Here is a 13637-nt window from a genome sequence, read left to right as displayed (position 1 = left end):
CCCCTAGGAGACTGGAGAAAGTCCAGACTGACCTGCGGGAGAGAAACGAATGTGAAGGCTGGTCTCACCAGGCTAGATTGATGCCGCTCCCATATGAATGAATGAGATGTGTTAGCTTAGCTTAGCACATAGGCTGGGGGGAAAAGCTAAACTTACTAACTGATTTACATAATCATTTAATTGATTGTTTAATCCTCAATGAAACATAGTTAAACAATGACAATTGTTGGATTCAGTCAAATTCTCATCTTAAACCAAGTAGAGTAGCTTCTGTTCCTATCGAAATGTAACCATTACACTACCAGTTTAGAAAACATGCGCCATGTGACGCAGCTTACTGTATGTAGCCTCTTGCCCTTTTTTTTGTATTTTTAACTCACAACATATAGGGCACATTATAACCTCAAGAGGTCAGGTCAAAAAAATATTTAGGAAGAAATATTAACCCTTGTGCCGCCTTAACTTTTACTATAGAGGACCTAAGGAGAAAAATGTCCTCTCCCAATTAACTGCAATAAAAGCATTATACAGTAATATTTGTTCTACTTTTTTTATAAACCATTTGCCCCACTTGAGCTCTTTACATAAATGTTTAATATTTGTTGATTTTGGTTTGCTTTTAATGCTTAAAATGACCGTTTTTGACTCAAAGTTAGTCGAAGGAAAATATTTTTTTCTGATAGATGCAGAGGGGATTTTTTGAAGTGGAATAACTAGAATATAGGATACGTTAAACAGTAAAATATATCAGCTAGTATCAAAGTGTTCACTGTCGAAAGCTCAATTCTTCAGGTATCTACAGGTGAGGAATTATGTCAGACAGAATATACCATCCTTTGAGTCCCTGCCCGCAGATGATTCATTGTCCAAAACTTTGCTAGGCTCACCAGAAGCTAAAAACCTGATTTCATCTTTTGTGGGAATATTTTTAGACCGGCTCTGTTTGGACATTCCGCAGCCTTGGAAAAACTGGACCATAATTCTCGCACAATCATGGTCTATCTATGGCATGGTAATTGCTAAGAGATGTATTCTGAAGCTGTGGAAATCTGACTTGGCCCCTCAGTTTGACACTTAGCTGAGGGAACTGGTGGGCATTTTGCATGTGGAGAGGCTGAGATATGAGCTGTCTGGCAACTCTCACAGATTCCTCGCCGTTTGGGGCCCAGTGCTGCAGCACATTGGGAACTGAAATGTCTGCCCCCTTGGTGTCACTTGCCCTGTCGGGTGCCCCTTCTGGGTCCAGCAGTGAAGATACTATTGTAATGGACGTGTGAGGTTTGCCCCAGTTTTGTTTTTGTTTTTGCTTTGTTTTGTTTATTTGTGTATTTATAGCTTATTTTCTTAATAATTTTGTCTTATTTGCTTATTTAATTTTTTTGTATTTCTTGTCTGTTTATGTGAGGGAGGGGGTGGGGAGGGGGTGGGGGTTGTGTATGTATTATGTGTGTCTAATTATTCTGTTTTTGTCTGTATGGAAAAAATTGGTAAAACCATTAAAAAAAAAGTTTAAAAAAAACTGTAAAATATGTTTTGTTTGTTTGTTTGTTATTTTGGGTGGAAGATGTTTTTTCTATATTATGCTTTTTAATATTGTGATACAATGGCCAATGACTTCTTCGGTCCTTAGCCCAAAAAGCTCCAGATGTCACAAACAGCATTGCCGGTGGAGGCCAATAACTGGTTTTCCTGCCCAACAACAAACTGCAACAGCAGTTACTCTGTTCGAAATGGTTTATTTATTTATTTTGTATTATTGGTTGGATTGGTGACTCAGGTTTGATGTCTCCTGTACAAAGTTATGATAATGATAGTGAGTCATGCAGCAGCTCAGCAGACACTGAGGGGAAAAGCAGCAGAATATCCAGACCTGACTTGACCCACTGTTTGCTCTCTGATAAGTACAGACCCAAGACAACCACTGCTGGGGGAAATAACATGGGTAACTATGGTAACCAAGCTTGCATCACCTGTGTGTAAGGTGAGTGTGCAGAAGGAGGCATATTATCAGTCTAGTTGACGTGTCATTTCCCTGCCTTTGTTTCCCCTAATAATTCTCATAAAGACTCACCACTCTCTTTTCCCTGAAGTCGATGCCGACTGTAGTGATGAACTTGGGGTTGAACTTGTTGTCTGTGTACCGGTAGAGGAAGGTGGTCTTGCCCACGCCCGAGTCCCCCAGGGCCAGCAGCTTTATAAGGTAGTCATAATCCCCATCAGTCATAGTGATGGCCGCAAAAAACCTGTGGGAAACAGACAGGGATACATGTTGACATGTAGTCACACAGATTATACACAAAGGCAGTATGGGTGTGAGTGCATGCGACACGCATGAAGTAGAAGGAAAGGCAAATTAAGAAAGAATTTGAGAAGTCAAACAAGCCAATGAATAGAAAACATACTACTCACTGATAGAAAGGATGTGTGTGTGTGTGTGTGTGTGTGTGTGTGTGTGTGTGTGTGTGAGAGAGTTATAGGAGTGTTGTCAGAGGGTCATCCTGACCAGAGCGAGACTTTCTGGGAAAATAGTAACTTTGTGTGTGTGTGTGTGTGTGTGTGTGTGTGTGTGTGTGTGTGTGTGTGTGTGTGTGTGTGTGTGTGTGTGTGTGTGTGTGTGTGTGTGTGTGTGTGTGTGTGTGTGTGTGTGTGTGTGTGTGTGTGTGTGTGTGTGTGTGTGTGTGTGTGTGTGTGTGTGTGTGTGTGTGTGTGTGTGTGTGTGTGTGTGTGTGTGTGTGTGTGTGTGTGTGTGTGTGTGTGTGTGTGTGTGTGTGTGTGTGTGTGTGTGTGTGTGTGTGTGTGTGTGTGTGTGTGTGTGTGTGTGTGTGTGTGTGTGTGTGTGTGTGTGTGTGTGTGTGTGTGTGTGTGTGTGTGTGTGTGTGTGTGTGTGTGTGTGTGTGTGTGTGTGTGTGTGTGTGTGTGTGTGTGTGTGTGTGTGTGTGTGTGTGTGTGTGTGTGTGTGTGTGTGTGTGTGTGTGTGTGTGTGTGTGTGTGTGTGTGTGTGTGTGTGTGTGTGTGTGTGTGTGTGTGTGTGTGTGTGTGTGTGTGTGTGTGTGTGTGTGTGTGTGTGTGTGTGTGTGTGTGTGTGTGTGTGTGTGTGTGTGTGTGTGTGTGTGTGTGTGTGTGTGTGTGTGTGTGTGTGTGTGTGTGTGTGTGTGTGTGTGTGTGTGTGTGTGTGTGTGTGTGTGTGTGTGTGTGTGTGTGTGTGTGTGTGTGTGTGTGTGTGTGTGTGTGTGTGTGTGTGTGTGTGTGTGTGTGTGTGTGTGTGTGTGTGTGTGTGTGTGTAAGCATTAAGTGTGGGCGGGAAAGGATGGGAGTGCCTTTGTCAATATGAAAAAGCAGAGCCAGCTCTGGGAAACCGGGTTGTGTGATCATGAAATGTAAAGCAAATTGAATTGTTCCATTTGGACATTTCTTGCATAATAATAGTGAATGTATTGTCCTATGAATGGCGCTGGATGAAAGGTAAGGAAGTGACCAAAGTCCCAGAGATTCATCTTCAGGGGATGATGAATATCCATACGAAATTCAATTGAAATCTTGCCTCTTGTAAGAACAGATTGCAAATGGTCAAAGTCCAAGATCCTGACCAGAAACACCAGACCAACTTTCATCATCAGAAGAGAAGGTTCATAATCACATACAGTATTTCATCCATTTATTTTGGGCCACCGGGTGCTGCTCTATGTGAAGCAAAGGAATGCAGCTTTCATGCCAATGGTTGGTGTATCTAGTGGATTGTAATCGGGGGTCCGTCGGCCTCTGGGCTAAATGTGGTATATTTAGAGAGAGGATCATAAGACTCTTAATTCACTCAGCTGAGAGGAAGCATGTGTAACACTGTTCTTTATTACATTGAGGACAGGGAGTCTGAGCTCTGATCTCCTCACAACAACCTCCCTGTGCCTCAGACAGTATGGTGGTGGGAATCAAGAGGGACCCTATTCACCATCTAGACTGAGGCAAAGATAGAACTACACAGTGTATTGAACTAACACCCACACTGTATCATATCAACCCTATCAATGTGGGTTGTAAACCCCTGGAATGTTTGACTTTTTCAGAAAGACCATTAAAGAGATGCTAAATGTGAAAATTACAATGAGTTCCAGAGATAAGTTGAACAGAGGCTCGCCTCGAGGTGAGGACATGACTTCAGCATTTAGTCCTCCTGACATTAATGCTCACAATTCAACGTTGAAATGTTTTACGTTTCCATGAGGTTAAAACGGCTAACAGCAGCTCATTCAGCTGACAGGCCGAGTAAGGCACTCAAAGCCCCTCCAACGAGAAACAATAACGACACAATTAAACCAAAAATAGATTAAAGGAGGAAATTATTTCAGAATGAATTCATTTTCTTAGGAGTGGCGGAGGGGGAATGATGTCAAAAGACTTACCGGTATATTCCCAAATAATTGTATGAATTTTAGTATTATAATTCTTCTCAGAAAGAAAATTCAACCAACATTGCCTCACTTGAAATCCAGCTGTCCATTCATTTCTGTATGAAATGCACACACCTCCACCCTTCTGATAAACTGTGCTCAAAAACCACAGGCAGATTTCTCTCCCCTCATGACTTCAGGAGAGAAGCAATGCTTTTTGGATGCAGGCTTAAAGAGACAGGCTCTCAAACGGAGCGTTTCTTTTTGACACTTCACCATGAAAACAGTTTCCAGTAGAAACCCAAATTACAATTCTGAATAAACCTGAATATTTGCATGATAGCTTACCTTTAATATACACTCAGCTGCCAGTGTATTAAGTAAGACAACATTAAGTTGTTGATTCAACTTAAGGTTCATTCTAGAGGATGCAGTTTGTAATGCTGTTGAGATGAATTGCCTTAGACCGAGAAGTGTTCCTATCATTGATATAAATTGGAGGTATATTTTACAGGGCTTGTCAATGATCCTGCTTTAAATGTGGCTATGTGTTGCCAACAAAGTGGCAAACTGAGTGCATCCCTAATAAACCGGGATATATAGGCTACCAACATACACGGTAAATTCAGGTTGCGGGTGAGAGGTTTTCCCTGGTGTCTGCTAAACCTTCCCTCTCAATAACAAGCGAGAACAAAACCATAAAACACACGGACAAATTAAAAATGTATGAGCCCTCACCCCGCAATAAGAGAAGGGGGAAAATAAAAGAAAATAAAAGAAAAGAAAAGAAAAGAAGGGAATGTGTCCAGTCTTGGTACACAGAGTAGATATGACTTAAGAGTTTGCCTGAGGACACATCACCATGACACCATCAAGACATCTATCAGGAAGTTGAGTTTGACTCTTTGTGTACAGTTATCCTTCACACATCTCTTGAGATAAGAACAGACGTCACTGCTTTCAGTTAGAATATGATGCACAAACAGCCATCAGCCTTTTGTAACATAATAGTGCTGCATAGTTTTTGGAGACGTATACCCTGTACATTCACCGTGCAGAGCAGACATTTGGTTTTTGGTACTCTTCTTATTGGAAATCATCAATTTTATTCAGGTTGAAACATAAATAACAACTAATGAAAAAGCATAAGGAATAATTAATAAGCAGCCAGAAATGACTGTGAAAAAGATGCATCAGCAAAAGGTAGTGGAAGAGGGGCTATACTGGATTTATAAATCTGCTCTGACAGAAGAATCTGAGGTGATGAAAAAGTAGTTTAAATCCCAACAGTCAACATTGGGTCGAACAATAAAAAAACATCTTTGTCTAACAAGTAGTTTTGGTTTCTGAACCCAATCTTAAAGATCTAATTCTGCCAGGACCATTCAACAATCTACTTTAAGAGTAGGCTATACAATTAGTTTTTTTTCTTCTCTGATAACGTGTCTCTGAAAAATTGTTCTTGTACACACACATATTTCAAAATGATCTTATATAAAATATATTAGGTAATGTAGTAGATTTGAATACTGGCTTCTCTTCTACAGTAAGGTGGAGCATCGAACCGTAAGTAAACAACATCAAACGTGGATCATATATGGGTTAACTGTTGATAAAATGACTAGAATCGTTATCGTTTTATCATGAGGCAAGTTATGAATAGAAGCTTACAGCTGAAACAAAAACAGAGGTGACAGGTCAGAATAAATCCAACCGTAATCTTGGTAGTGCTTGTTGAGTGACAGCAGCCCATAGCTGTTGAATAAATACCCAGTAATCTTCTATTATAAAACCATATTCTATGTTCGCCGATCTCAAAAAACCTTTTAGAAACTCTCCATAACACCAGTTAAAGAACATAATGGATGCACAACATGGCCTGGTCATGTGCAACACATTCATCTTATGTTGTAGAATTGCTTTTACAGGCAACAGGTTAAATCCTACACTGAACTTCTGTATAAATCAATTCCAGCGCCCGACAAATCTACTACTCCCCCATGGAGATGGAGACGCATAAATCCTCCTGACAGACCCCGAGTGTAACTTCCGCCATTCAGTGTTGTACTGCTCTGAACACACCTAGATTTATTGCACACTGTGCATTCGCTCTGAAAAACAAGAGCAAGAGGAAGGAGGCGTTCAGACTGTGTCAAGTTCTACAGCAAGTGTGCACAAACATGACTCCATCATGAATTGAGAATTCAGACCTACAGATGTTGGCCAACTTCATAGCCGCTTAGATAGTGTCAAGGATGTGGAGGTGTACACCAACTTTTGTTAGGCTATGTTGGTGTAAGACTTTGTTGTAAATGTGCACTGATAAATACCACACACAGGTGTCTAAACACTGCCTATGTCCTCTCATCCAACGAGTGATTCATGTATTAAAAGTGCTTAATGGATAATAAGCGAAATTATCATGAATGGATAGTAGTTTGAAGAGAGATATCTCATCCCTTAATAATGCACGGCTGGAACAAAAGAGAGTAGAAGAGGGGTCAGAGGAAGAAAGACACTATTCATTGGTTTTTCATGGAATTGGTTTTTAATCCAATACTGGATATTTCATACTAGAAAGTGACCAACAGAAACAACAGCATGTAGTCATAATTCCCTGATCCCCTCTATACTATTCCTAATTATCTTCAAATTCCTGCTGATGACAGGGTGTTGAATCTTTGGGTTTCATTAGATCTTTATACATAATGCAACCTTAAACCTTTAATTAAATCAATGAATATTTTATATCAGCTTAACATGTTTTCACCCAAATCCAAGTTAGACTTCCACCTTAAATGTATTCTCATGACCCAGATGGCTCTAGTAGTAAATCAACATGAAGAACAAAGAAAACAAAACACTGCACGTAAGATTTCACAGCTTGACTGAAAGGAAGTCGAGAGATTTTGGAGGTTTGCAGATGTCTAGGGTGAATTAAAGCTTTCAACCTAATCAGGACCACGTCTTTTTATATCTTACAACACTAATTTGCACAGAGAAACCTCACCAAAAAAGAGCTATGGATAGATAGACTGTTTAGAGAGTTCCCTTCTATTACTTAAAGCAGCACGGCATGTCGGCAGCTTGGCCTTTGCTGTGTTAATTATTGATTAACACACTGACAGGATTAATCCGTACATCTTCCCACTGAAAATGCTCACTGCGGTTTTAAAGTAATCCCACAAAAGGAGAAGTTTAAATAGTGCAAGATGTGTCTCGTGTAGGATTCTTTGGAGAATACGTGATGACATGTGGAGGTTGTTTAATGTTTAGATGGTGGGCTGAGACATTTAAAATAGGACTTACATGACTTTAATTCTCCAAGCCTTCTACAGGTGCTGAGATTTTTATTCAAGAAAGTGTCTTAATCTTATGAAAACGGTGACAAATCTAAATCAGCTACTAGAGTAACTTCACCTAGAGTTGTAAAGACTTAGAATGTGAATAATCGGCAAAACCTACTTTGAGAAATAATTTTAAAAAATCTATTAAACAATTTTTTTTCTTTAAAGTAACACTATTTTAGTTGCTGTAACAGTTACAGTTTAGCACTATCAAATGCATATTTATACTAGTTGAGTTCCTAGAAATTGGATGCAAATATTACCTGTACATGTAATGACAACTCTGGTCCGCTTCGAGCAACCAGAGATACAACACAAGATGAAGAAGAGCAAAAAAAAAAAGAAAACGAAGAGCTCCTTGACAAAAATGAATTGTGTTTTAAAAGATAAAAGCTAGCCCCGGGGGTTTGCTGGTTGAACGCTTTTATTGTGAAGCAGCAGCAGTGAGTACGGTTGGTTTGCATTAGCAGAGATGAGGACAGCTTTTGATATGGCCGTAGCAGAGTACTTCTATCAATGAGGTGAAAATTACATAACTATTTCAGTACACGCATGCATCCTTTCATATGCATCCCTTGTGCTCGTAAAAAGGCACTTCCCATGCAGAACTGGAAAGTTGGACTACAACACTAACATTGAAGAATACTACCAAGAGAGGTATGTTCAGAACAAAATACATTGAAAGCCTATTGATTGAAAATGTGAGAGATTAGAACTTGCACATGTTAAGCCACAGTTCTCAAATGGTGAATGGTGTTAAAAGACAATAAGCTGAACAAGATCTTTGGCCTAATAGAAAGGAAATCAAAAATGAAAGTTCATCTATTTGAAAAAGAATGATTAACGATTACTTATCTGACCTGAGGTTTGATGCCTGCAGTCGTACTTAGTCCCTGACAGACACACAATGATAAAGATACATTTCGGTCAGTACCAAAAAGGCAAAAAAAAGCACTACAGCAAAGTAACCACAAGTCATATAATTCATGTGACATGTGGTTACTAAGCACAGTACTTAAGTGCAGCTATATCTCCTCAAACTGTTGTTTTAAAACGTTTTGGTTTTTCCAATAATCAATCATGTAAAAAGGTCAACAGACATTCGCCAGAGGCCCCTTGTATTTGACTGATGTGGCCTCTGCATCATCTTAAACAGATCGGACAGCTGATTTGTTTTCCCTTTGTTCTGCACACTCCGCTCTGGGCCTTTGTTGACGTTAATCAATTTATTCTGCAGTCAACAATCGATAGCCCCTAACATGGATGAAGATTGACCCTTGATTATCCAATTTGTCCAGACGTCCTCCAGGTTTACCCCCTCAGATTGTCCCAAACCTTTTAGCATTTCAGAACCGCAATGTGACACAACACGGCAGAAGAAAATCAATTAAGGGAATCTAAGCAGAAGCTGGGGAGGGGGCTGGTGTGCACTGATCTTAACAAAAAAGTACAATTATTACCTACAGCTACTCTCACAGGCCCCCTTGATCAGCCATCACTTGCATGTGCTAACAGAAAAGGTTTCATCCACACATAGTTTGGTCCATATGCTTAGTGTGTGATTGAGGAAGAAAGTGATAATTTATCTAGACACCCTGCCTTCTGTCCGGTATGTTTCACTGCTTTTAAGTGGAACTACAGAGTCTGAATCAGATCTGGACCTGATCAGATATCAATACGAAACACTCAACTCAGGTGTACTGCATCTATTTATTCTTCCACCTGCGACTCCCACCAGGGCTTCCTCCCATCTCCCGCTAATCCCTCATCCGGAGGTGGGCTGACATCTGTACAGACAGCACACACAGCTGGATCCTGGAAGGTCAACAACATGGATGTAGGGATACTGGGAGGCAGAATAGGAGGGCTTCTTAAGGTGAACGAGCAAGGGTTGAGACGAGAGTGGGGACCAATGCTGCAGATCTTGAGCAAGTTACTAACAGTGGCATCTGGAGTTCACTGGGATATAATGAAAAAAAATAATATACACTCTGGTTTGTTGTTTCCTTTCTTGGAGAGGGGGAGGACCATGTACAATTACACACAACAATCAGCTGTCAAGTGAGAAGAAGGTAGTGTCGGTCTTTTCATCCCTCCACTTCAAAGAAAACTAGGGCTGTGTCCCCGACTAGGAATAGGACGCTCTATAGAGATTCTACTATTCTTGGTTGTATTTGAAAATCAGAAAGGTGCAATGAAGTGAGATATTTGGCCTTTTCGTCTCACACAAAAACTTTATTTTAGTGCACACTGACAGACCAAATAAATGAACTTGACCGCCAAACTTGGAAAATCTACGTCAAATAAAGGGGTTCTGAATCGTCAACATTCATGGGGCAGCCCTAGAGAAAACTGTCCTAGACAAATGTATTGTGGATATTCTTGGTCTTTAGAGGATAAATCCTTAAATTGTTTTGATGATCTCCTGACGGTTCCTCTGATGCAAACATCCAGCCAAATATTTATCCTAAATGGTTCAGCTGCTTGGGCAAACTCCAGGCCACCATTTTTAGGAGCAACACTTTTTTGGACAAGCAACTGATTTCCCAAGGTAAAAGGAAAGGAGAGGTGTTTTAGATCGTTTAAGCGGGCAATAAAATAGCTTACTTGTGTCTTATTTCTTCCTCCTCTGAACAACTACACATAAGGACCAGCGACGGAACAGATTGTGTTTGTAGCACTGCAGATAACATCCGTGACATATCCATCTAAACCAATATGTTCCGCTGTTCTCTGTCTGTGCTCCTTTTAACACGGCATATCCAGTTCACAAAAGCCTTTATTCACAGTCTGTTACATCTTTTGCTGACGCACAGAAAGTGATTGTTTTAGCATTTTAAAACAGCTGTTTTGGAATACAGAAGAATAATTCTGTCTTTTCTTGTGTGCCTTGTGACTACCCCTAACCGCACAAGAGGAAATGCAAAGAACAGTCAAGGTCACAGTCAAAGTGACTTGTGGTGTATGTGAAAGCCAGAGAGAAAAAGAACGGTGCATATAATAAAAACCCCAAGGAGGCGTTAAAAAGTGTCCGCTTTAACAAGAGCGTATTTCAAGGCCAGAGAAACCTTCAGATTCAGAATGCAAAGCTCTGCCTATCCTGATTCTATTAAATCCAGCCACATGCAATCGGATCGAAATACAATCAAAAGACACCACTGTTATTGTGGAATTCAACCTTATGTTGAGGGACACGAGTGAACGTGGTGCAGCAAACCTGTAGGTCTCATGACACCAATAGTCTTGGTGTTTTTAACCTGGTTACACGGACTCCACAGCTGTGGACCTGTACACTACAAAACAGATGAAAAACCAAACAACTGAGTGCAGCATGTGTGGGAAAGCTGTAATATTGATGTTCAGGAGAGAAGAGCTTTTTTTTGTATCTTCATCTGATTGTATTATTTTTCCGCACACATTACTGTGCAGGATAGCATCTTTACCACCAGGCTGTGTTTGAATCTTACTAATGAAATTGGCGACACAAAAGCAGCTAGAGAAGACTGACTGCTCCACCTTTCCTGTTAAATATAAATGCACACCGTCGGCTCATCAGTCCCCACCATCTTTGCCTGCATAAATAACATTAAGGACTGAAAAGAGAAGGCATGATTCAGTTTGTCTCGGAGCTTAGCAAGGCTGGTCATTTTGTGAACCTGCAACCAGACCTCAAGGTGGAATTGGCTTTCAGAATCCTGACCTTATAGAACTAACGCCATTTAAGACGGTACAGGTGTAACTAATGATGTCAACGATAGTACGGTGTAACTCATGTGGTAAATGAGAGCAAAAAGGGGAAATAAGCTAATAAGCTTAGATGTGTAGCTAAATTACATTATGATTATACTGCTACTGTTTACGCCAGAGCTGATTTGACCAATAACATTAATGGCAGCACAGATGTGACTAGTAAAAATAATGGTACAGGTGTAACCTTTTATATACCGTCAATGGGTGCAACCAAAAACTATGATAACCGAAAACAATAAAACAGATAAAACAGTAAATTATTAATAACATCAATGATAGCAAAACTAGATCTATTAACATTATTGATAGCAATGTTGTAACTAGGGAAGTGTTCTAGAATTTTGGGCTGCCCATGGACGACTTCTGAGGGGTCAAGGTACAAGACCAGACCCCGGACAAAACGTTAAGTATGAATTGGCCTAATTATCACATCAGACTGTCGCGCATCGCTCTCTTTCTCCCTGCTAGCACTGAGGACACATATGTTGGAGAAGCTTGCACTGGGAACTGCTGGTTAAAACTTGAGGATGTTTGACTTGCACGTTGAATTGCATTGTGCTTGTACCACCCCTGTATGCATTGCACAATTAAGTAAGAAACATTTCTCAAATATACAGTGGAGGAAATAGGTATTTGATCCCTCACCGATATTGTAAGTTTGCCCACTTACAAAGAAATGAGCGGTCTATAATTTTAAAGCTATGTTTATTTTAACAGTGATAGACAGAATATCAAAAAGAAAATCCAGAAAATCACATTGAAAAAAAGATATAAATTATTTTGCATTTCATTGAGTGAAATAAGTATTTGATCCCCTACCAACCATAAAGAATTCTGGCTCCCACAGATTAGTCCTCGTGCTTTAAAGGTAAAAGTATTCCTAATCTCAACTAGTTTCCTGTATAATACACACCTGTCTCAACTTGTTACCTGTATAAAAGACACCTGTCCACAGAGTCAATAAATCAAACTCCAACATCTCCATCATGGGCAAGACCAAAGAGCTGTCTAAGGACATCAGGGACAAGATTGTAGACCTGCACAAGGCCGGAACAGACTACAAGACCATTGGCGAGAAGCTGGGTGAGAATGAGACAACTGTTGGTGCGATTATTCAAAAATGAAAGAAACACAAAATGACCATCAAACCCCCTTGGTCTGGGGCTCCATGCAAGATCTCACCTTGTGGGGTATCAATGATCATGAGAAAGGTGAGGGATCATCCCAGATCTACACAGGAGGAGCTTGTTTATGATCCCAAGGCAGCTGGGACCACAGTCACCAAGAAAACCATTGGTAACACACTATGCCGTAATGGATTGAAATCCTGCAGTGCCCGTAAGGTCCCCCTGCTCAATAAGGGACATGTACAGAACCGTCTGAAGTTTGCCAATGAACACCTGAACAACTCAGAGAATGCTTGGGAGAAGGTGATGTGGTCAGATTAGAACTAAATCAAGTTCTTTGGTATCATATTGACTCGCCATTCTTGGAGGAAGAGGAAATCTGACTATGACCCCAAGAACACCATACCCACAGTCAAGCATGGAGGTTGAAGCATTATGCTTTGGGGGTGTTTCTCTGCTAAGGGGACAGGTGGACTTCACTGCATCGAGGGAACTATGGATGGGGCCATGTACCATGAAATACTGGGTGACAACCTCTTTCTCTCAGCCAGGTCTGTAAAAATGGGTCATGGATGGGTCTTCCAGCACGCCAATGACCCTAAAAATACAGCAAAGGCAAAAAAGGAGTGGCTAAAGAAGAAGCACATTAAGGTCATGGAGTGGCCTAGCCAGTCTCCGGACCTTAATCCAATAGATCTGTGGAGGGAACTGAAGCTCAAGCGACAGCCTCTAAACCTTAAAGATTAGGAGAGGATCTGCAAAGAGGAGTGGTCCAAATATCCTCCTGTGTGCAAACCTGGTTATCAACTACAAGACACGTCTGACCTCTGTACTTGCCAACAAGGGTTTCACCACCAAGTACTAAGCAATGTTTTGATAGGGGATCAAATACTTATTTCACTCAATGAAATGCAAAATAATTTCTATCTTTTTTTTAATATGATTTTCTGGATTTTCTTTTTGATATTCTGTCTATCACTGTTAGAATAAACCTAGCATTAAAATGATAGACCGCTCATTTCATTGTA

General features: G+C 40.5%; 1 protein-coding gene across 2 annotated transcripts in view; it reads right to left on the bottom strand.

The window, feature by feature from the left end:
- Positions 1 to 13637, bottom strand: part of rab27b (RAB27B, member RAS oncogene family) — a 58418-nt gene that overhangs the window by 14698 nt on the left and 30083 nt on the right. For both annotated transcript variants that reach the window (XM_080046724.1, XM_080046723.1), the window contains exon 2: positions 2072 to 2243. In XM_080046724.1, coding sequence (XP_079902850.1) covers positions 2072 to 2224 — 153 coding nt within the window. In that variant the 5' untranslated portion in view covers positions 2225 to 2243. The remainder of the gene's footprint in view (positions 1 to 2071; positions 2244 to 13637) is intronic.

This window comes from Ammodytes marinus (assembly GCF_949987685.1).
Source record: "Ammodytes marinus genome assembly, chromosome: 18".
In the NCBI taxonomy this organism is placed as follows: domain Eukaryota; kingdom Metazoa; phylum Chordata; class Actinopteri; order Uranoscopiformes; family Ammodytidae; genus Ammodytes; species Ammodytes marinus.
The sequence above is the reverse complement of the archived record's forward strand: the minus strand, read 5'-3'. Positions and strand labels throughout refer to the sequence as shown.